At 46.5% G+C, this 24215-nt stretch overlaps 2 protein-coding genes across 2 annotated transcripts in view; one reads left to right on the plus strand and one right to left on the minus strand.

Moving 5' to 3' along the window:
* The window catches only part of LOC129556737 (myomegalin-like), a 631881-nt gene that overhangs the window by 18012 nt on the left and 589654 nt on the right, over nucleotides 1–24215 (minus strand).
* LOC148778139 (myomegalin-like) overlaps nucleotides 1–24215 on the plus strand; it is a 52288-nt gene that overhangs the window by 12774 nt on the left and 15299 nt on the right. Inside the window, 17 exon segments of the mRNA XM_088836012.1 lie at nucleotides 2674–3032; nucleotides 3035–3108; nucleotides 4226–4418; nucleotides 5506–5622; nucleotides 6794–7322; nucleotides 8785–8817; nucleotides 8819–9012; nucleotides 9429–9480; nucleotides 10567–10790; nucleotides 11410–11562; nucleotides 13521–13688; nucleotides 16442–16693; nucleotides 17799–17930; nucleotides 18582–18701; nucleotides 19027–19029; nucleotides 19816–20005; nucleotides 20599–20720. Coding sequence (XP_088692138.1) covers nucleotides 2674–3032; nucleotides 3035–3108; nucleotides 4226–4418; nucleotides 5506–5622; nucleotides 6794–7322; nucleotides 8785–8817; nucleotides 8819–9012; nucleotides 9429–9480; nucleotides 10567–10790; nucleotides 11410–11562; nucleotides 13521–13688; nucleotides 16442–16693; nucleotides 17799–17930; nucleotides 18582–18701; nucleotides 19027–19029; nucleotides 19816–20005; nucleotides 20599–20720 — 2915 coding nt within the window.

The following is a 24215-nucleotide window of genomic DNA, read 5'->3' on the forward strand; positions in this document are numbered from 1 at the left end:
TGCATGTGTGTGTGTGTACGTGCTCCATGTCTGACTCTTTGTGATGCCATGGACTGTAGCCCACCAGGCTCCTCTGTCCATGGGATTTCCCAGCAAGAATACTGGACTGAGTGCCATTTCCTCCTCCAGGGGATCTTCCCCACCCAGGGATCAAACCCATGTCTCTTGCATCTCCTGCATTGGCAGGTGGATTCTTTACCACTGAGCCACCTGGGAAGCCCTGAATAATGGTGATTATTAATAATTACCATTTTAACTATTCAAATAAATCTGGTCTTAATTCAATATAAAAATGCCCATTATCTGCTATATGTATGATTGTCACAAGTGGAAATCTCCCAGTTGTATGACAGGTATTGCTGTTTTGAATTGACTGGAATGTGTAAGGAATCTCCTGCTACCCAAGATGCTTCCCTGCTGTATGCAGAACCAGAGCAGTCCATGAGGAGAAGGGTTTACACAGAGCCTCCACTCATCTGTCTCTTGGCAGCACAAATCCTTCAATTGTGGAATAACAATTTTAATAATCTCTTCTGCAAATCCCATGGATGGAGGAGCCTGGTAGGCTGCAGTCCGTGGGGTCGCTAAGGGTCGGACACGACTGAGCGACTTCACTTTCACCGTCTGTTTTTTTTACTTTGCAAAAGTGGGAAGTAACTTATTCATTGGTTAGAATGGCCCTGCCTTCACTCTTTCCCCTCGCCCTCAAAAGAAGCTTGGAAAAATATGCGGATAGCATAGGGATAATCCACTCACTCATTCGTCCACGAGGTTCACAGTCCTCATGGCCTGCTGTTTAGAACACAGCTGTGCAGATGAACAGCTTCTAATTCATACCCTATAGTTTCCCTGCCTATTGTGTACCACTCAAATGTCCCCGTGTCATAGAATAATATTAATGTTAGTACTTTGATATCTAGCACAGTGTACCTTTTGATTGTTAAGGAACCTCAGGCCTAAAAAGTTCTAGCAAACTTGCTCAAGTTTGCATAATAGTCCATGGCAGGATCCCTGGCTCCCAAATATTAAATCCTAAGCCTTTTCTCCTATATACTTTATCAAACGTTTTTTGAAATACTCTTGCAAGCATCCTTTGTTCTGGTTCTTTTACTCTGAATCATCATGATATTTCTCGTCTTAAGTTCTACTTAAGCTAAAGCTTCAGTTTGATTTAAACTTCATTATGCTTTGTTGTGCTATCATGGGTGAGAACAGTACATCTCTCTCGATCCCACCAGCTGAATATAGAAGCACTGATACTGTAGAAGATAGACTGTGTAATTCGTAATTCTATGTAATTCTTCTCTTTGGGGAAGATTTTCTTGAGCATTGCTTTTGTTAGTTTGCATTGTGAAAAGAGCAGGGTATTCCCCCAAATACAAAGTTATGACATAACATTAAATATTCTTTATACCACACATGTGCCCCTTTCTTTCCCTGTCACACCTCAGTTTTAGTCAAATACCTGTTCCCCTTTTCTCCACTGAGGAAACTCTCACAGTCTCTCTGATTCCTATGTCCCAAACCATGTTCGTCCTTAATTCACTCTAGACAAGCTCTGCTCTATTTCCAAACTTTCGGATTCTGAGAAACGCAGTGTAGAGGCACAGCCAACTGCTGGTCCTTCAGGCTGTGAATTAGCTACTTCCTTTGTCTCTTCTGGTCAGCAGTTCTCAATTCAACGTGCTTAAGAATCACCTGTGGAACTTAAATAAAACGTAGATTCTTAGGCCTTAGCTCTTAAGCTTTTTAAACAAGCACCTCCTAGGAGTCTGCTGTTAGTATTCCTCAGGTCTGCAGCTGATAAGAGCAGAATTATATAACTTCTCAGTTGCAGGCACTGAGCACTGATGAATTTCATGTAAGCATCCAGTGACTCCCCTAAGTCAATGAAGTGAATTGCCTTTTAAAGTCAATTGCCTTATTAAAGCCACATTTTTATTGCTTCCATCCAGTCCTAGTAAAGGATTTGGTGGGAGGAAAGGCTGCAACCAGAATATCTTGGTGAAAATTAGTTGTTGAGCCCATTATATCTTCTCAGCAAATATGAATATTCTATGTGCAGCTGGCACTGTGGAGGCTCTGGGGACACTGGGTGAACAGGACAGACAGAATCCCTGCTCTCATGAAGACGATCTCCTATCACAGGAGCCAGATAGAAAGCAACTGATTAACATAGTACATTTGACTACAATTCTGGCTAGTGTTGTTTGTTTCTTCTGTGTTCCTAGGTCCCAGTGTCTCTCCAGTAGTTGAAAAATGACTGATGATAATTAATAGAACTGTAGTCTACATGATAATAAATTTCTCCCAGGCAATGTCCTTTTTTATTTTTTATTAACAGTGTAAGTATCCTTGTTTATTCTACAGGCCACTGAAAATTAGAACATGAGGTTGCAAGCATGGGTAAAGACAAGTAGACCATGTGTCTTGAGTCTGAGATTTTTAGTGACAATGCTGCCAAGTATTTATGGGAGTGTGGGGAATCTCCTGCTCTTCCTGAGCCTTGATTTATGGGTGTATAAAATAAGGAATGTTTTAATAGGTCTCTGAGGTCACTTCATGTACTGGGGTGTCTCTGAGTCTCTGATGGACTCAATTGTGGGTTAACCGGGCTCTTAGGAAATGAGGCCAAGACCAGACCCGGCCCCTGACTGTATGTGTTTCTTGCAGGAACACCATGCTGAGCCTTTGCCTTGAGAATGCAGAGCTGAAAGAGCAGATGGGAGAAGCAATGTCTGATGGATGGGAGATTGAGGAAGACAAGGAGAAGGGCGAGGCGATGGTGGAGACTGTGGTTGCCAAAGGGGGTCTGAGTGAGAATAGCCTTCAGGCTGAATTCAGAAAGATCCAGGGAAAACTGAAGAATGCCCGCCATATCATCAACCTCCTCAAAGAACAGCTGGTGCTGAGCAGCAAGGAAGGGACTAGGAAGCTTAATCCCGAGCTCCCTGTGCACCTGGCCAAGGAGATCAACAGAATGAACACAGAGCTGGTTTACTCTCCTGGAAAGCACCAATGCCTAGAAGAGAGGGTGTGACCACAAGGCCGTGCTCCAGACCCCGGAGCCTTGACCTTGGGGCTGCCCTCACAGTGGATGCTCACCAAGTAAGTGTGGGGTTAGATGAAAAGCCCTTGGAGAAAGGCTGGAAATGTCTGTTTTTACCTTAAACAGGTCTGCCCCGTGGGTCAGGAGGTACCATGGGAAGGGCATCTTTGCACCACAAGTAGTGGTGATAATGTTCCTCTAACATCCAGCCTTTAGAAAGGTTTCTTTTACAACATTATCTCATGAATATTACATAAGAAATTAACTTTCTTAAATATTTGAGTGCTTAATTTTCCAGGCAAGACACTAGGCACTGGAAACAGAGACTTCATCTTTGCCCTTCAGATATTCAACATGGTGGGGAAAGATGGCACAAAACCAGATCATTTCCATAGGATGCAATATAGGGCTACATGGGGCTTTAAGGCAGCCAGTCAGTGGTGTGTAATGACATCTCTTACTTATCACTGCTCTGTACATCACAGCTCAGCTCAGGGGTCTGCTCCTGAGCCTCAAAGGAACAGTCAGGATTGTCTAAGGAGAGGGGGCTGAGCTGCTGCTGCTGCTAAGTTGCGTCAGTCATGTCTGACTCTGCGAGACCCCATAGATGGCAGCCCACCAGGCTCCCCCATCCCTGGGATTCTCGAGGCAAGAACACTGGAATGGGTTGCCATTTCCTTCTCCAATGCATGAAAGTGAAAAATGAAAGTGAAGTCCCTCAGGCGTGTCCAACTCTTCACGACCCCATGGATGGCAGCCTACCAGGCTCCTCCGTCCATGGGATTTTCTAGGCAAGAGTACTGGAGTGGGTGCCATTGCCTGCTGAGGATTAAGTAAAATGGGTTGCAGAGGACTCTGAGAGAACAACTGGGTGGGAATTCAGGGAGAGATGAGTGGAGGTTCCCACCCCTTCTCTTTTCAACCCCTGAACAAACATTTGCTGAGGGTTCCTCACAGACTCGGGTGGCACTGTGCTGTGTGCTGTAACAACAGAGATAAACAAAGCATCACCCAGCTCTCCAGGTGCTCAGTCTGGAAGGCAAGTAGCTGCCAAGTGGAGTGAGAAGTGTTACGACAGACACATGGATGAAGTACACAGGGTCCGCAAGGCGAAGCGGCCACCACTGCCTGGGGAGAGCTCAGATGGCCCTGACCCTGTGCTGGCTCTTTTCACAGCTGGATAACCAGCCCCAGACCCATGACCCTGGGCCGCAGTCAGAATTTAGCTTCCTGGGATCCACAAAGCACCTGCGTTCCCAATTGGCACAATGCAAACAATGCTATCAAGATCTCCAGGAGAAGCTGCTGATATCAGAAGCCACTGTCTTTGCCCAGGCCAACCAGCTGGAGAAATAGAGAGTCATGTTTAGTAAGTCTTAAGTTCAACACCACCTGTCTTCTCCCTGAGAAGCTCATGCTTTGCAGATTTCACTCTTCTTTCCCAGTCTCATGGCCAGTTTAATTCTGACTCTTACCTGAGCATTGTGGAAGTGGATTGTTGTTGTTAGTTAGTCGCTAAATCATGTCCAACTCTTTTACAACTCCATGGATTGTAGCCTGCCAGGCTCTTCTGTCCTTGGGATTTCCCAGGAAAGAACACTGGAGTGGGTTGCCATGTCCTTCTCCAGAGGATCTCCCTGAGCCAGGGCTCGAATCCAAATCACCTGCTTTGGCAGGTGGACTCTTCACTGAGCCACCAGGGAAGCCCATAGAAGTGGATACTTCAATTTGCAGATGGCAGAAACAAATAAATGAATAAAGCAAGTTTGCAGTGACAGCATAGGGAGGAAATGAGCTAACATCTAGCTTCACTGATTTCTGGTACAGTCAACAAACTGCCTTACCTCTCTCAACATATGTTGATTGTTTCTCTTCTGCTTCTCTTTGCACCACATTAGACTCTTCAGAAGTATACCATCGTTGTTGGTCTAGAATCAGTGCTTTCTCATAGAACTTCTGCAGTGACATAACTGTTCTGTACCTACGGCACATGTGGTTATGGAGAACATGAAATGTAGCTAATTCAATTTGGGGATATAAAGTTTTATTTAATTTTTATCAGTTTAACATAAAACAGTCACGTTTATAACACTTAACAGAACAGTGCAGATCTTGGTGTCTTTGAAACTCTGAATTAGTTCTGCTCCATTCAAACATTCCCTGAACCCCCATGAACAAAGCATTTGCTAGCTTCCCTGGGGCTTGTAGAGTTGATAGTATGCAGTGTTTGACTTAAACATGTCTGGTCCCAGGAAAGCCCGTAAGCTCCCCAAGCTTACCTGGTGGAGAGAGGTCCTGCTGCTGGAGCAGGTGTTTCTTCTCCCACCTCAGTCCAAAGAAGCGTCTATCCCACTCTGGGTCTGACCTCCCCAAGGGCCAGGGTGCATGCTGCTGAGGAAGAGAGTGTATGTGGGAAATTAGATCCTCTGTAGCACCCCCTGTCTGTTGCCAAGCAGGTGGATCATCGGTGAAGCAGGACAGCAAGCAGGTGCAGGTGGACCTCCAGGACCTGGGCTATGGGACCTGTGGCCGAAGCGAGAATGAGGCCGAGCGGGAGGAGAGCACCAGCCCTGGTGAGAGCTCGGGTGCGGGGCTCGCCCTCCCCAGCTAGGGGCAGCCTTCACGTTTGGGTGCTGCTCGCCAAGCCCACATCTGATGAGGAGCAGGCTGAGGGGTGCAGTAGATTGAAGGGGGCACAGGATGAGGGGGCGGAAAGTTTGGAGAACTCACGCCCAAAGTGAGGCTGAGCGTGAGCGTGAATGTCTACAATTAGTTTCCAACATGCTGCCTGTTTAATAAAGAAAAATTCAGCACGAACTTTAAAAAAAAAAGTTCTATCCAACTGATTATTTTAGAGAAAATACTGTGTATGTGTTAGTCGCTCAGATGTATCTGACTCTGTGACCTCATGGACTGCAGCCTGCCAGGCTCCTCTGTCCATGGAATTCTCCAGGCAGGAATACTGGAGTGGGTTGCCATTCCCTTCTTGAGAGGATCTTCCCAACCCAGGGATCAAACCTGGCCTCCTGCATTGCAGGCAGATTCTTTATCATCTGAACCACCAGAAAAAAATTACTAAAGTCTATTTATTAATGAGAAGATCAAATGAGCTTTGAGTGAGTGAGTGAAAGTTGCTCAGTCATGTCCAACTCTTTGCAACCCCATGGACTACACAGTCCATGAAATTCTCCAGACCAGAATTCTGGAATGGGTAGCCTTTCCCTTCTCCAGGGGATCTTCCCAACCCAGGGATAGGACCCAGGTCTCCCACATTGTATGCAGATTCTTTACCAGCTGAGCCACAAGGGAAGCCCAAGAATACTGGAGTGGGTAGCCTATACCTTCTCCAGTGGATCTTCCTGACCCAGGAATCGAACCAGGGTCTCCTGCATTGCAGGCAGATACCAACTGAACTATCAGGTGGATATGCAAACTGTACATCTAAAAAAAGTGTATTTCTGTTATAAAAGCACTAAAGCTATAGGGACATCCACCAAATTGAAATTGAGGAGAAAACCACTAAGTAAAATAGAAGGTGACCACAACTGACTTGCAGGGCTCTTGGGAGGACAAGAAATATGGCATTTGGAGGCTAGTACAGTGCCAGTGCTGAATAAAGTACTGCTTTAACTTTTGCTCTAGTAATGATAGTCCTATAATTACAATGTAGGACAATATATTGCAGGGTATGGCCTCCGCAGCATGCCCAGCTTGACTCAGGAGGATGTCTTTGTCTTTTCTCAGAGTGTGAGGAGCACAACAGCCTCAGGGAAACAGTCTTGATGGAGGGGCTGTGCTCTGGGCAGGGACACCTGGGCTCTGCAGTGGCCAGCCCCCCTGGGAAGAAGCCCTCGGAAAGCCAACTAGGGAAGCAGGAGGCGCTCCGGTCATACGGAAAGTCAGAAGACATCTCTGTCCTATGTAAGGACATCAAAGATCTGAAGGCCCAGCTGCAGAACGCCAACAAGGTCATTCAGAACATGAAGAGCCGGGTTCGGTCCCTCTCAGTTACAAGCCATTATTCATCTAGTCTGGAGAGACCCCGAAAGCTGAAGGCCGTTGGTGCCCTCGAGGGATCCTCATCGCACGGTGTCACTGATGAGGACGAGGGGTGGCTGTCTGATGGCACTGGGGCTTTCTACCCTCCAGGGCTTCAAGCTAAAAAGGATCTGGAGAGTCTGATCCAGTGGGTGTCCCAGCTAGAAGCCCAGCTCCCAAAACCTGGGACAGAAGGGAAGCTGGCCGAGGAGCTGAGATCTGCCTCGTGGCCTGGGTAAGGAGGGTGCTCTGTGGATCATTGCTTGATTGAAGATGTCTACGTTTCTGTGTGAAATAGGGAGGCCCAGGCAGGTAGAAGAGAGAACCCACTGGGGCAGTCAGAGAAGGACCTATTTCAATGGTAGTCCTGGGTGTTAAGAAAGGACACCTGACCCCTGCTGGGAGATACCAGGTCCCTGGGATTTCCTCTTAGGAATGTCTTCACACAGCGACAGGACGTATAAGTAGTCAAACTGGAGGCAGACTTCCTGGGTTTGAATCCTAGCTCCAGAACTTACAGGCTGTGCAAACCTCTTTAGTCTTCCTGAGCCTGTTTCTTTATCTATTAAATGAGGAAAATAAGAAAACCTATCTCAGAGGGTGGTTATTAGGTTTAAATGAATTAATCCAAGTTCTTATAATAATGCCTAGCACATATTAAAGCTCTCAACCCTATTTGTGTAATTATTATTGTTTTTGATACTTTGTGTTGAAAAACACTGGACTAGATGTCCATCTCGGTATCTAGGTTATCTATGCTGAGTAACAAACCACCCCAAAGCAGGGGATTCAAACAGCAATTTATGTGGATTGGCTGGGCTTAGTAGGGGTTACTCTCACATCAGGTCTCTCACGCCGTCAGATGATGGCTGGGGCTGGAGTCACTGAGACATCTGGTTGGAATGGCTTCTTCATCCTCATGCCTGGTGACACAGTGCTCCCTGGCGTCTCTCTTTCTCCACGTGGCTTCCTGTCTTCTGGGGCCTTTGCTCCCGGCCTGGGCCTCTCATAGTGGTGCTCTCAGGGTAGTTTCACTTCAGCAGGGTAGCTGGCTTCCAGGAGTCAGGAAGTAGAAGTTGCCAGGTGAGTTAAGAGTGACTCCTGGACTTGGCGCAGTGTCACCTCCAGTGTGTTGTCTTGGTCAAGGTGGTCACAGGGCCCACACAGATTTGAGGAGGTCGAGAATGACTGCTACCTAATGATGAAAGAGGGCACAGCCACATTGTAGCCAAGCATGTGGAACGGGAGCTTGAGTAACGGCCATCTTTGCAAAATACGGTCTGAAGTAATATAGATGGTCTTTGAAGTAGAAGACATGAAAGGACTTATGTGGATTTTTAGTATTTATTGAGTACCTACTCAATAAATCTATTTAGCATTTATTATCAACTATAAGTCTACACTCTATTGGTGCTGTAAGGGAAGTAAAATACAGCACTGTGTTTACCCCCACGGAACTTATTTTTCACTTTGGCGCATGACTAATGCATGCTAAACAGTGGAGGAATGGTGGTGTACCGTGTTGTTTGATGCAGTTTTGTCAGAACAGAATTTACTCTTAAATACATCCTTTGGTTTTGGTGCCAGAATTCAGCATAAACTGAGGAATTCTTAGAGATGCTCTGACAGAAATCTCTACAGAAGCCCCCATAGCTTAATTTTCCATTCTTACTCTTTCCTCTTCTTTCATTCATTAGGAAATGTGATTCCCTGATTCAGGACCAGTTCTCTGGTCCTACGTCAGAAAATACGGGAAGGGAGAGGTATCTGTTATCTCCTCACCCAGCACTCGAAAGACACGGTAAAGTCTTTCGAGGACCTCCTAAGGAGCAATGACATTGACTACTACCTGGGACAGAGCTTCCGGGAGCACCTCGCCCAGGGCAGCCAGCTGACAGAATGGCTCACCAGCAAACTCAGCACCAGTAAGTTGGCCTCGTGGCTTCGGGACCCTCTCAGTCACTCCCAGAGCCTAGCCCCCAGTGGCCGCCTCACCTCCACCACAGCTGCTAACCCAAGTCCTGTTTCTACTTCTTTCCCGGGGGCCATGATGGGATCAGGACTGGCCGGTGGGCCACTGGCAAGTGCCTTTTAAACTTTTTTGCATTGATTTGGGGCAAAGGCAGTCATGATGGTGATCGCCAGGTCAGGGAAGTTCTGCCTGGTGAACGCTGGAGATCCTGCAGGTCTGTTCTCTAAAGATGCAGCCTGAGGTCTCCCACATGTCCTGACCACACATAGAGTGGTCACTATTTTGTACTCGAATAGGCTCTTGCACTTATAATGTGTAAAGTGAGACCTGATTAATTTCTTACTGTTTCTTTCTGAATTTGGTTTTCAGAGGATCATAAAAGTGAGAAAGATCAAGCTGGACTCGAGCCACTGGCTCTGAGGTAATTCAAATAGAATCTGGTAAAGTAATTGGGAACAAGGCCTAAGGGATCAAGAGGGCTGCAACTTCACAAGACAGAAGTGGGGGCGGAGGGGGTATGGAAAATACTGATTGTATTGAATTCATTTGTTCATGAAACACCTTCCTGTTCTTTTTAGCCTAATTCTTCACACTCTTTTGATAGAATTCTATTGATTTCTATTTGTATAATGATTCTCCAGGCTTAGTAACCTAGAGTCAGTCTGACCTAAAAGTAAACTTACCAAATTTCAAGGGTCCTTGGCACCCCAAGGATCTCCTCTGCTCCCCAACTCTGTGTGTTTAAGTACATGGTGCGCTTTTTGCCAAGTTGGCTTACCCCCAAGTGGAGTTAGCAGCTAGTTTAGTGGCCACACAGTTTCCTTGGGAAAAAAAGAATTGTATTACAGTTCCTAATAAAATTCCTTAATGTTGCAGGTCTTGGGAGGCTACAGTGCCTTGGAAACCAGTTTTCAATGAGTCATTGCATATTTTCTTATTATGTGCAATAAAATTCAGACTCAGAGTCCTTTGTTTACTAGTTCAAATCCCTTTGTGTCATGAGTGTGCTTTAGAGCACCCAGTGCTCCTCAAAATATCTGTGGTGAAGGACAAAGGAGTTTGTTTTTATCTCTAATCTGTCATAGACATATACCTGGTCTGTACCTTAATCAACCAGATGATTCTACTTACGTCCTCTTGGATGATGTGAGAATGCCACCCTGCTGTGTTTCTCAGTGCTCACCGTCCGTTTCTGTACTTACGTTGTTGGAGACCGGGAACCAGCAGTTCTCGGACTCCAGCTGTCCTGGGGACCAGGCCTGGAGCAGCAGTGCCTCAGAGGCCTGGCTGAGCCCCTGCGGGTCCTCAGCGTATCATGTGGCCAGTGCACTGGGCACCACTTGCTCCCCCTCCCTCTGCACCCGGCCTACTTTTCACCCTAAACCAGAGATGGGTAATTCATTTATTCTCTGCAGGCATGGTCCCCTTGACTTACGTAGTTTTCCTCATAAGGACTAGCTCATCCAGTGATTCTGCCTTCCCCTGTTGTCCTCCTTCACCCCACTAGGCTTAGCAGGGAGCTGCAGGAGAAGGAGAAAGTGATTGAAGTCCTGCAGGCCAAGCTGGACGCCCGCTCCCTCACGCCGTGCAGCAGTCGTGCCTTGTCTGACTCCCAGCGCTCTCCCAGCAGCTCCTCCTTCTTGTCTGACAAGCTGGAAGCCTGCTCTGACATGGACATCACCAGCGAGTACACCCACTGTGAAGAGAAGAAAGCGTCGCCTGGTCACTCAGGTAGCCTCCACTTTCTGAGTGGAGCCACCTTTTTCTAGGCTGAGAGGAGACTTCTACATCCAGGCTTTATAGATACGCCTTGGCATGTGTCAGGCTGAACCATGCCGAGCCTAGGCCCCAGTGGGTCAGGACCTTTGCTTTGCTCCTGATTCTACAAGCTGACCCTGTCACTGGGTCTCCTCTCACCTGGATGCTGTTGGACCAGGCAAACCACAGTGGGGCGAGTGAGAAGAGGATGGGGACTTCTGTTTCCCCACTGCCTCACGGGCACACAATCTGTCTGATTGATCTCCTTCTGTAAGATGGGGTGTCTTATCCCTCCAGCCAGGTGCAGCTTCTGAACCCCCGAGTTTCCTTGGGTGTCCACATATGCTGCTGCACTTGCCTGCTATTTTTGGAGGTGCCTTTTCCTTGGTTTCAGGCTCTGAGCCCCACTGTCGCCTCTCAGGTGGCTTTTCTCACTGAAGGAGCAATCTGCAAGTCAGGAATGAAAGCTGCTCACAGTGCTTGCGCTTGGTGCTTTCCCTGACAACAAGGCTCTGCCCTGGTTACATTGTAAGATCAGATTCCAGTTCTTCGAAGAATACCAAACATGTTCTTTCATTCATGGGTTTTGTAGATTCCATCCACCATTCAAATCATTCTGCTGTACTGTCTTCCAAACCATCAGCAACCAGTTCATCTCATGGGGTTAAGGCCGAACCCAGCAGCAACCCCATCAGCTTCCCAACTCCCCAGAATCCCCCCATGGAGGCCAGCCAGGCCCATCCAGGTATGCACTAGCCAATGGGGCAGGGGCTTCATCTCCTCACTCAGCTTTGACTTTTCTTCAGGGATAAGAAAAGCATCATTAGGAGCTTAGATACATTGAATCCTAGACAAAAATCAAGAGACCATTCAAATTCACTAATAGGGTCTGACTAGTCTTTAACTACCGTAGAAAAATAAATAATCCACATCAGACTTTGAGCTGCATACCAATTTTGACCAGTAGTTGGCTAATCATTTTAAAAGAATCATCTTCATTTCTTTCTCTCATTTTACCCTGGAAATCAAAGAGGCAAAATGTTTCTCTCAGGATTATTGTAGCCAGAGAGCAAAAAGAAATTTCCATCTGCTGCTCTCTTGTGTGTTTTCCCCATTTTCTCTGCAGAGGAGCCTCTGTAGTTGGTGGGGCTATTTCCTTCATAGCTTCAGTATCCTTAGAAGGAATTCTGTTCACATTACATTATCTTTCATGGTTTTATGAATGGGTTGGTGATCCTTGATATACATGGTGTATATCTTGGACTGACAGAGTTGTATATTTCATTTACCTGCCTCAGGTTAGTTACCAGGGGGTGTATTATCCAATCACAGCTCCACACTAGCAATGCACAGAACAGGCAAACCTTATTCTCACCTGCTGCCCCCCAACAAGATGACTGGCTGCCTGCCTTCAGCGTGGTTGTGGTGAGGTTGCGTTCAGTAGAGACACCTACAGAAGAACACTTTTCTTCTGCCATCCTTGTCCCTCTTGAGAGCAAGTCACCCAAATCTTAAGGAAAAGAATGTGTCCAACTCTTTCTGGGCTCAAAGTTTCTGGGCCAAAGTTTCCAGCTAAACCAGGAAATCATGGGGAAAAACCATTCGCCAAGCACTGTAGACATCTCTGTGAATGCTTTGGGACGAAAAAGAGCAGAAGGTCGAAGGTTTTAGAGTCAGAATGCCTTCCTGAAGGAGGCCTGGGCTGTGTCACTTGGTAATTCAGGGTCTTGTACTGCTCTGATACCATGTCAGCGTCCTGGGATAAGGGATGTTTTTCGGAATGTGATCACTGTCTTCTGTGTGGAACAGTCTCCACAAGTCTAGATGTTTTGGGTTCTGCTCCCTCCGTGGGCTACATGCCCTTCAAATGTTTTTAGGAAAAGGAGAGAGATTCAAACGTCAGAACTTCCCAGGCTTCCTGAAATCGATAGATGTACTACATAATGATCACCTGTGAAGTTTTTCTTTTAAAAAACTTTCTGACAAGAGTTTATGATTCAGTAGGTCTGCATCAAGGACGGAAGAATCCACATATATTAAGCATTTTTCTTAAACTATTTGAATGTTCAGACAGATTTTTGCATGCCACTGTGTCTGTCAGTTTGCCAAGGCTTTTATTTTTCCTTTGGTGAATGAGCACAGTGATTTGGGATTCTCAAGTTTGTTTCCATCAGCCTTGAATTTCATGCATTAGTCATGCCAGCGTCCCCACTCTCCTAGTCCACTCCTGTCCTCCTCAGGGTGAGTCCTGTTGCTTTCAGGAGTTCTAGGTGTAGGGGAGTCTTGTCACGGGGGCCAGGACTGGCCCATGCTGGCAGCAGCACCCCAGGGCTCCTGAGAGCATTCAGGCAGAGCCATCCTGACCTGCCATGCCCAGATGGCTAGGATGGGGCTCTCATGGCTTCCTGAGCTATGGTAATGCTACCTTGCCTTTTTATAACCAATTGTTTTCCAGATGAGCATAGAATGTGAATGCAGGATAGCCCTGGCAGGGGAGAAGAAGGAGCAGGTGAGATAAGCCAGACTCTTGGGTAGCTCTGCTCCCCCTTGGCCATCTTAGTCATCACCACATTGAATGACAGACACTCCCCAGGGAGACACCTGGTCAGGAAATAGTTTCACCTTCTCAATCTTTCACCCGTTCTTTTCTCTCCCTTTTGGTCTAATGACTTGTGTCCTTTCTCCCTGACTTTCTGTTTCTAGGCCTTCATTTCCAATGCATACCCCAGTCACCACTGCCGTCAGCTCCACCCAGCTTCCTGCCTTTCAGCTCTGCTGGCCCTCCCCTCCCTGGCTGCTGTGAGACGCCCAGGGTCTCCTTGGCGGAGGCTCAGCAGGAGCTGCAGATGCTGCGGAAGCAGTTAGGAGAAAGTGAGCACTTCCTGCTGCGTTCGTGTGCTTGCGGACGGCGGACCCACACTGTGTGTCTCTGCATGGCTTTGGCTGGATGGCAGAGTTTTCAAAATAACACAGGGGTACACGCTATCAGTGGACAACTGAGGGAGAGCTGCGCTTGCTGTTTTTGGAAATATATTTGCTGTTATCTTTCTCATGTGTGTGTTTCATCAGTTAGTAGCTAACTAACTATGCTCCTATGTGAAATAAGAAAAGAACTTCACATGATGAATTTGCCCTCTAGTAGTGCTTTTAAAAAAACTAGAAAGCAATTTGAAATTACCTTATAACCATGGTCTGTGCCTGTAAAGAAGAGCTTGGATGGGCCAGAGATTGATGGTCACCATAGACCACAAGCTGAGAATGTGTACACCTTGAGCCCCATTTAGACCACATTAGTATCCCTGAAATTGGATACACTGTCTACTCTAACATTAGTTTGATTTCCAGCTAGACTGAGATCATTTTTAAGGAGAGTCTGCACATGTTCCTTCCAGCAGGCAGTGAGGTCTAAGAGGCTACCTTCTGCTACCAGTGTTACACAGGTATAGCAATCTAAGGACCTACCAACGTGAACATGGACTCACCTTGTGTGCCAGGGCCAGGGCAGAGAACTAAAACTCAGAGAGTGAGGTTACTTGATCAAGGTCACTAGGAAGGGCGAGAAATGGGCTTGAATTTGGATCTTCTGCTCCTGGTTCGATGTTTCCATCATACCTTCTCCATCTGGAATGGTTTTGTTACAGTCCTGCTGAGAGCACAGGCTGAGCTCAGCTGAACAATGCTGGAGTCCCCTTGCCAAAGTCTTTTCTCTCTTTAGAGATGACAGCATGTGCTATTCTCTCTGAACTAGAACTTGCTACCACGCTACCATAGCAGGTCTGGAACCAACAACTGATGGATAACAAATCTGTTCCATGCCGAAAGGCACGAGTGTTCACTAGACTACTTTTCATTTCCTCACTTCCTTTTCCTCCATCTTTCCACATTGTCAAGTTGTCTTTGCCCAAAGCTAGAGACAGGAAGGAGAGCACTGTGCATGAAATGGTCTGCTGATGCGGGTTGAACTGGAGTCACAACCAGTCTGTTCCATGGGCCAGATTTTGGATGGTCCAGCCTTGGCAAGAAAGGCTGTAGCGCTTTCTTTGCCTTGTTAAGCACAGTCCTCTCCAAAGGGCTCATCAGCTCTCCTCCTGTGCTTTAAACCAAGCTTCTGAGTGGATAGTGGTGCATGGCAGCTTCTCAGGTCTCTATGGAGCTAAAATCTTCTTGTGCAAGTGTCTGTCTGGTGTTTTTGCATGGTTTAGGGCATGCGCTCTGTATTGTGTGGCCAGGGAGACTGGAACATGAGACTACTGATCCCTGTTACTGATAGATTTGAAGCCTCCTGCGACCTTGGTGAGAAAGTAAGCTGAGTGTCAACAACCACTGATTTCCCCTTCTCTTTGTGTGGGGTTGGGGTTGAAAGAGGTGTGGACGAGGTAGGGAGTCATGTCTCTTTTAAATCCTGGACTGTAATTTGCATGCTTACATTTTTCATCCCCCTCCTTAATTTCCACTGATCCTAATGAATATCTAGTGGTTTTCAAATTGGGGAAGGGGAGATGCTTGACAATACTTCTCAAACTTTCCTGCCTTTTAGAATCAGCTAGGACGATTTTAAAACATTCAGTACCGAAGCTGAACCACATACCCGTTAAGGTCAGATCTCTGGGGAACCAGGCACTGGTACTTGTTTTTACATTGTCTCAGATGATTCCAGAATGTAGCCAAATTTGAGAACAGTTATAAATAAGGATCAAAATTGGCAACTGCCAACTACATTAATCCCTCAAAGGGGGTTGACTTGGTTGGAAGACACCAGGACCTCACTCCTCACTCCTGTTTCTTAGGCAGAGCTACTGTTTGCTGCTTATGTCGATAATCCCTAGAAAGCAGTCTTCTGAATGTGAATATCCTGAACTATAGCCGGTTCACTTCTTTCCCTCTCTCACCCAGCTGGGATTATTTTTAAACAGAAGCGGAGATGATGGGAAGGCCCATGATTTCACAGGATCTATGAAGGCATCAGCCTATGAAATGAAAGGTCCTACCTCCCCCATGGGAGAGTGTTCATGACTCTTCAGATGCAAGTGATGACATTTCAGTTCCTTGAATCGTGTTGAGTAAGATTCAAATCACCCCTTAGTTTATACAGAACCTCCCCCAACTTCAGCAAAGAATTCAGTCTGGAGTGAGTGGGTCCACCATTCTAGCTGGATTTATGCCCCCTTTCTCTTCTGACAACCCCAAAGGAAAACTAGAAAAACTGGCACTTTAGCTTCCAGAACAGCAAGTACTCACAGGAACACAAATATTCCTGTTCGCAGGTGTGCTCAGTGCTATGGCCATCACACTGTGAACCCCTGACTTTCCCAGTGAGTTCTACCCAGAAACTTCCTGGACTCTATCATGAGGCATTATCACGGGAGCCAGGTTAGGGCCACAGGACTTTCCTGTTGTGTCCATGGGTGACTTTGTTCACCCCCTACCTCTTGTGTCTCTTGCTCACAAATACACGGGGTGAGAGTCGCAGCCTCCAGGGTCTAAGTCTCCATCTCACTGGTGTTCCGCAGCCGCTGAGGCCTCCACCCGTGTGTCCCTGTCAGTGTCCGTTCTCCTCAATCACACGCTTCCTGGCTGATCCTTGTGTTCGCTACTGCTTCTCACTCATGTTTCCTTCTGCCCAGGTGTCACCAGTGTTCATCCTGCTTCCCCAGCCACATTGCCAACCGACCATACAGAAGCCAGACCTTCCCACTACCGCAACCCTACCCAGCCCCTCTGTCCTCCAAGGAGCACCACCGAACTGGGCAGAATCCTGGAGCCTGGGTACCTGGGCAGCAGTGGCCAGTGGGACATGATGAGACCTCAGAAAGGGAGCATATCTGGGGACCTATCCTCAGGCTCCTCCATGTACCAGCTTAACACCAAACCCACAGGTAAATACAAAGCCGAGCAGGTCAATTGTTTCTCTAAACCATATGGAACCTCTTGCATTTACCAGTTACCCTGGCAAGTGGACATGTACACTTACAACTCCCTTACATGCACCCCTATATGGGAGGAGGCCCATGGGGCTTGCTTAGTACCAGCTGTCCTGTGTTTAAAACCAAATTACTCTTTTTTTAGGGTAAAAGTGATAGGTTATTTAATTTTAAACCTTTTTTTTTTGTATTGGGGTATACCCGATTAACAATGTTATGATAGTTTCAGATGAACAGCAGAGGGACTCAGTGATACATACACACATACTCATTCTGCCTCAAACTCCCCTCCCATCCAGGCTGCCACATAACATGAACAGAGTTCTATGAGCTATACAGTAGGTCCTTGATGGTTATCCATTTTAAATATAGCAGTGTGTACATGTCCATCCAAAATGCCCTATCTCTTCCCCCCAACCTTCCCCCTGGCAACCATAAATTTGTGGTCTAAGTTTGTGAGTCTCTTTCTTTTTTCTAAGTAAGTTCATTTGTATCATTTCTTTTTAGAATCCACATATAAGGGATGTCATACGATATTTCTCCTTCTTTGACTTCACTCAGTATGACAGTCTCTAAGCCCATTCGTGTTGCTGCAATGGCATTATTTCATTATTTTTTATGGCTGAGTAAAAGACTCTGATGCTGGGAAAGGTTGGGGGTGGGAGGAGAAGGGGACGACGGAGAATGAGATGGCTGGATGGCATCACCGACTCTGTGGACATGAGTTTGAGTGTACTCCGGGAGTTGGTGATGGACAGGGAGGCCTGGCGTGCTGTGATTCGTGGGGTCGCGGAGAGTCGGACACGACTGAGCGACTGAACTGAACTGAACTAAATATTCCACTATGTGTGTGTGTATACATACATATATATATATATACACATACATATATATATGTTGCCGCCATTCACTCTTTAAACAAAGTCACCTGAGCTCCCATATGCCCATGAGAGAGGACAGTGATGTTTAAGGGTCTTGCTGAGAGGCCACTGGCAAAGCCCCCAAGTGGGCCCCAGGATGCTCCATCTCCACCTCTTCCTGTCCTCCTGGGTGGCTGCACGGGCTGACCTGCTAGAGGAGCATCTTGGTGAAATCCGCAACCTGCGCCAGCGCCTGGAGGAGTCCATCTGCATTAACGATCGCCTGCGGGAGCAGCTGGAACACAGGCTCAGCTCCACTGCCCGCGAAAGCGGTAGGAGAGGCCCAGGTTGCCCTAGAGAAGAGCGTCACAGATTTCAAAGCACTGTGGTCTGCTTTCCTCCACTTGCTCCTTACAGTCAGCAAGGCAGGGGGCAAGGACCGTTCCCCTCCCCTTGTTGCTGTATCTGAGCTCAGAGAGTAACTCTCCTCACTGCAGGTCTAACCAGATCTGCTCCCCAGAATCCTCTGACTTCTCCTTTACCCTAAAGCTGCTCATTTGCTGCCTGCTGACTTCTGTGCCCTGGTTCTGTGACTGGCATGTGGTGGAGCCAGGTCTGCAAGGCCTCCTGCAGCCGCTCACCAAAGTGGCCTTCCTGCCCACACTCTCCCCCAGGCTGCTGACACCGGGAGGCCGGCCTTTCCAAACACCCTTGACCTGTCCACACTGCAGCAAGAGCAGCTATTTAGGGAACAGAGCCTCCTGAACTGCTCACCCAGGGCACATGAAATGCATGCAAAGAACTCCTGCAGAGGAGCCACAGGAAAGCCAGGCATTCAGCCCAGCAGACTTCGTCCCACCAGGAGACAAGTCCTCAGGGTTTTCTGCTGGGTTGGGACAGTGTCTTTGGAGGCAGAGAACGAGCAAACAGAGATCCTCTGTTACACAAATGTGTAACTTACCTGCTTGCACTTCCTCGGACAGGCTCCACCTCTAACTTCTACAGTCTGGGCCTGGAGTCCACACCTCAGCTTTCCAATGAGAGCAGAGTCCTTTGGGAAGAAAACCACAGGCTTCAGGCTCAGCTCAGTCATGTTTCCAGAGGTGAGTGCCAAAAGCCACAAACTGTGGTCAGTGTTGTATCCCTTTCTTCCCTGGCCATACCCATCACCAACTGGAGAACCTAAGAGAGGAGAAGGTGGAGAGAACAGAGCTGCTCAGACCCACCAACACCAAACTCCCATAGCTTTTCTCACTCTAGAAAGGGCTACTTTCTGACAATCCCGAACCGTGGGCCCTCAGACACCTAGGCTCCAGGGAGGAGGAGCTGTAGGAAAGCCACTTCTGTGAGACCCACGTGCAGTGATTCAGTCATTAGCCACCAACCTGGACACCAGTTAGTGCCCGTCCTACCTCCCCACACTCACAGCTGGTTTCAGTCCAGGAAAGGGAGGAGCAGGAGGCCTACACACCCTCTCAGGCTCTTCCAAGACCTCGCTGAAGCTCCCTGTGTCCCTCTCGTGCTGATGTGCTGTGTCTCCTCTCCATCTCCCTCCTCCTACACTCAGGGCTCCTCTTTGGTCCCTGGTCCTCATGACTGTGTCTGGAGGTGCTAGAAAAACATCTTCCAGAGCTTTCTCAACACTTTTGAGTGAGCATCCATGTGTGGGCATCATTTCCTTTTGGGCCTGGGGGGCGGGGGGTGGGTGCTGACCTTAGTGTTAATTGAGTTAATGAAATCAATGTTTTTTCAATCACAAATTATTTTTATTTACAAATACTTATTGAATATCCAAACAGACAAAGAATAGCCGCTAAGAGGATTAAGCCCAGAATGAAATAATGCTTGTAGGAAAGGAAAAAGACATTAAGAGAGGTTTCTACATAAGCCTCTTGATCCTTGGCAAAACTCACGAGTGGATTATTGCATAGAGGGTATGTGAGTACTTAGAAAATAGAGTTAGGAAGCAAGAGTGTGTTCCCTAAAACCAAAGTGGGCCATACTGAATCACAGCAGCAACCTCTTTCTGCAGAGAAAGAGGCTCCCACTCCTTGGAGCGTGTGGATGTAACAGCAGACACTGGCATTGCCTCCCAGGCAGCATAAGCTGGCCTTCCTTTCACCTTAGTTCTGTTTGTCAGGATGGATGTGCTTGGGCTTAATCTTCCTGCTGACCTTTGACCCTATGATATAAGTACTCCTGTGTCCTGCTTACCAGAGCACTCCCAGGAAACAGAACGCCTGAGGGAGGCTCTGCTGACCTCTCGATCCCGCCCTCAAGAGCTGGAAATGGAGCTGGAGCACCAAAAGGTGGACCGGCAGCAGCTACTGGAAGACCTGAAAGAGAAGCAGCAGGAGATCTTGCATTTCCAGGAGGAACGACTGTCTCTCCAGGAGAAAGACTCTGGGTTAGAGGGAGCCCGTTGCAAAGGAAGACGGCTGTATTTTCTGATTTAGAAAAAGGGATATTGGCAAGTCAGTGAATGGTCCTTTTTGGAAACCTTGATATCCCCTCTGCTATTTCAGATTTATGGGTAACTTTGAACAGAAGGAAGGACTTCTCTAGGAATGACTTTTTCACTCCAAAGTTGAGAGAGTAAAACCCTCTTATGTAAGGCTTCAGCATATCAGATTCTGGAGAAAGTCCTTCCAGTGAGTTTTAGGATATGAGTCCCATCATAACCTAGGAGGTCGACACCAGCCTTGATGCTGCTTCCCAGCATAAACCCTGTAATAATTGCTGGACAACATGACAAGACCCGGTGGGGCAGCAAGAATACCAGGTGGTGTGTCCCAGGTGTGATGGCTAACTGCACAGCTCTAAGCAAAGGGACTTGACCTCCTGAGCCTCTCTCCCACATCTGCGGAATAAAGGCAGCGGTCTTCATGACACCTCAGGAGACATCTCGGGCTAAAATTCTCTGATGCAAAAGTTGGCTCAGAGCCTCTTCCCCTGATAGGAATCCACCTGCTCAGTGGACCCTTGCTTCTCCCTTGCCAGGCTGCAGCATAAGCTGGCCCTCCTGCAGCAACAGTGCGAAGAGAAACAGCAGCTTTTCCAGTCCCTCCAGTCAGAGCTACAGATCTATGAGGCACTTTATGGCGACTCCAAGGGGCTGAAAGGTATGTTTTCCCTTCTTCCCCACGCTGTGGGCTTCTTGTTCTTGCTAAAGCTTCTTGTGAAGTCTTTACCTTGGGAGTTCTGGAGATCTTGGAAACTTACTTTGTTCTATCTGAGAAAAAGCCTCAGTCATTGAGGATCCCAATAAGAAGTGGGGAACACTCACACACAAAGCCCAGATGCTGGTGACAAGAGCAAGATTCAGCCTACAGATCCTTAAAAATAGGCTACAAGAGTCAAACTTCACCTACCTGGATGGTCTGAGACAAGTTAATCAAAGTCCAGATTATACAGTGATTTATATGTAAAATATAAAAATGCAAAGAACCATTCTGGTGGTGTCATCATTTGAAAACATCTCAGATGTGAATTCTGATCACCCATGCAATCTCAAAAACAACAGAATGATCTCTGTTCGTTTCCAAGGCAAACCATTCAATATTACAGTATTCCAGCTCTATGCCCCAACCAGTAACGCTGAAGAAGCGGAAGTTGGACGGTTCTATGAAGACCTACAAGACCTTTTAGAAATAACACCCAAAAAAGATGTCCTTTTCATTATAGGGGACTGGAATGCAAAAGTAGGAAGTCAAGAAACACCTGGAGTAACAGGCAAATTTGGCCTTGGAGCACGGAATGAAGCAGGGCAAAGGCTAATAGAGTTTTGTCAAGAGAACGCATTGGTCATAGCAAACACCCCCTTCCAACAACACAAGAGAAGACTCTATACATGGACATCACCAGATGGTCAACACCGAAATCAGATTGATTATATTCTTTGCAGCCAAAGATGGAGAAGCTGTATACAGTCAGCAAAAACAAGACCAGGAGCTGACTGTGGCTCAGATCATGGACTCCTTATTGCCAAATTCAGACTTAAATTGAAGAAAGTAGGGAAAACCACTAGACCATTCAGATATGACCTCAATCAAATCCCTTATGATTATACAGTGGAAGTGAGAAATAGATTTAAGGGACTAGATCTGATAGATAGAGTGCCTGATGAACTCTGGACAGAGGTTTGTGACACTGTAAAGGAGACAGGGACTAAGACCATCCCCGTGGAAAAGAAATGCAAAAAAGCAAAATGGCCGTCTGAGGAGGCCTTACAAATAGCTGTGAAAAGAAGAGAAGTGAAAAGCAAAGGAGAAAAGGAAAGATATAAGCATCTGAGTGCTGAGTTCCAAAGAATAGCAAGGAGAGATAAGAAAGCCTTCCTCAGTGATCAATGCAAAGAAATAGAGGAAAACAACAGAATAGGAAAAACAAGAGATCTCTTCAAGAAAATTAGAGCTTCCAAGGGAACATGTCATGCAAAGATGGGCTCAATAAAGGACAGAAATGGTATGGACCTAACAGAAGCAGAAGATATTAAGAAGAGGTGGCAAGAATACACAGAAGAACTGTACAAAAAAGATCTTCACTACCAAGATAGTCATGATAATGTGATCCCTGACCTAGAGCCAGACATCTTGGAATGTGAAGTCAAGTGGGCCTTAGAAAGCATCACTACGAACAAAGCTAGTGGTGGTGATGGAATTCCAGTTGAGCTATTTCAAATCTTGAAAGATGATGCTGTGAAAGTGCTGCACTCAATATGCCAGCAAATTTGGAAAACTCAGCAGTGGCCACAGGACTGGAAAAGGTCAGTCTTCATTCCAATCCCAAAGAAAGGGAATGCCAAAGAATGCTCAAACTACCACACAATTGCACTCATCTCACATGCTAGTAAAGTCATGCTCAAAATTCTCCAAGCCAGGCTTCAGCAATATGTGAACCGTGAACTCCCAGATATTCAAGTAGATTTTAGAAAAGGCAGAGGCACCAGAGATCAAATTGCCAACATCCGCTGGATCATGGAGAAAGCAAGAGAGTTCCAGAAAAACATCTATTTCTGCTTCATTGACTATGCCAAAGCCTTTGACTGTGTGGATCACCATAAACTGTGGAAAATTCTGCAAGAGATGGGAATCCCAGACCACCTGACCTGCCTCTTGAGAAACCTGTATGCAGGTCAGGAAGCAACAGTCAGAACTGGACATGGAACAACAGACTGGTTCCAAATAGGAAAAGGAGTACGTCAAGGCTGTATATTGTCACCTTGCTTATTTAACTTCTATGCAGAGTACATCATGAGGAACGCTGGGCTGGAAGAAGCACAAGCTGGAATCAAGATTGCTGGGAGAAATATCAATAATCTCAGATATGCAGATGACACCACCCTTATGGCAGAAAGTGAAGAGGAACTCAAAAGCCTCTTGATGAAAGTGAAAGAGGAGAGTGAAAAGGTTGGCTTGAAGCTCAACATTCAGAAAACAAAGATCATGGCATCTGGTCCCATCACTTCATGGGAAATAGATGGGGAAACAGTGGAAACAGTGTCAGACTTTATTTTTTTGGGCTCCAAAATCACTGCAGATGCTGACTGCAGCCATGAAATTAAAAGACGCTTGCTCCTTGGAAGGAAAGTTATGACCAACCTTGATAGTATATTAAAAAGCAGAGACATTAGTTTGCCAACAAAGGTCCATCTAGTCAAGGCTATGGTTTTTCCCATGGTCATGTATGGATGTGAGAGTTGGACTGTGAAGAAAGCTGATCGCCGAAGAATTGATGCTTTTGAACTGTGGTGCTGGAGAAGACTCTTGAGAGTCCCTTGGACTGCAAGGAGATCCAACCAGTCCATTCTAAGGGAGATCGATCCTGGGTGTTCATTGGAAGGACTGATGCTAAAGCTGAAACTGCAATACTTTGGCCACCTCATGAGACAAGTTGACTCACTGGAAAAGACTCTGATGCTGGGAGGGATTGGGGGCGGGAGGAGAAGGGGACGATAGAGAATGAGATGGCTGGATGGCATCACCGACTCTGTGGACATGAGTTTGAGTGAACTCCGGGAGTTGGTGATGGACAGGGAGGCCTGGCGTGCTGTGATTCATGGGGTCGCGGAGAGTTGGACACGACTGAGCAACTGAACTGAACTGATGCAGCGATTGTTGCAGACAACCTGCTCCCACGCTGACCTTTCCCCAAGTAAAAGTTTTCTTTAAAGACATTTTTATTCTGGGTATAATTAATTTATCAGAAAAATAATTTGCAAATATTTCTCTAAGTACTTTTAGACTTAGTGCTGTCTTTGAAAGACAGCACTTTTTAGATTCTATTGAACATCAATTTTTTTTCTTGTATTGTTTATGCTTTTCTTTATGTCCTAATGAAGAAAGCTTTGTCTATCTCAAGATCGTAAAGATTTCCTTGTATTTTTCTTCTTGAAGTTTTATAGTTTTTGCTCTTATGTTTAGGCTTGTGTTTCATTTTGAATTAATTTTGTATATGATGTGACAAAAAGGTTAAAGTTCTTTTTTCCCCATACTGATATCCAGTTTTTCCAGCACCATTTGTTACAAAGAATGTCCTTTTCCCATTTAATTACCTTGGCAGTTTTGTTGACAATCAATTGACCATAATTTCTGTTAGTAATATTTTGTAATTTTTGG

The sequence above is a fragment of the Moschus berezovskii genome, chromosome 4 (genome assembly GCF_049115385.1).
Source record: "Moschus berezovskii isolate FMDL1 chromosome 4, NW_MosBer_1.0, whole genome shotgun sequence".
Classification (NCBI taxonomy): Eukaryota; Metazoa; Chordata; class Mammalia; order Artiodactyla; family Moschidae; genus Moschus; species Moschus berezovskii.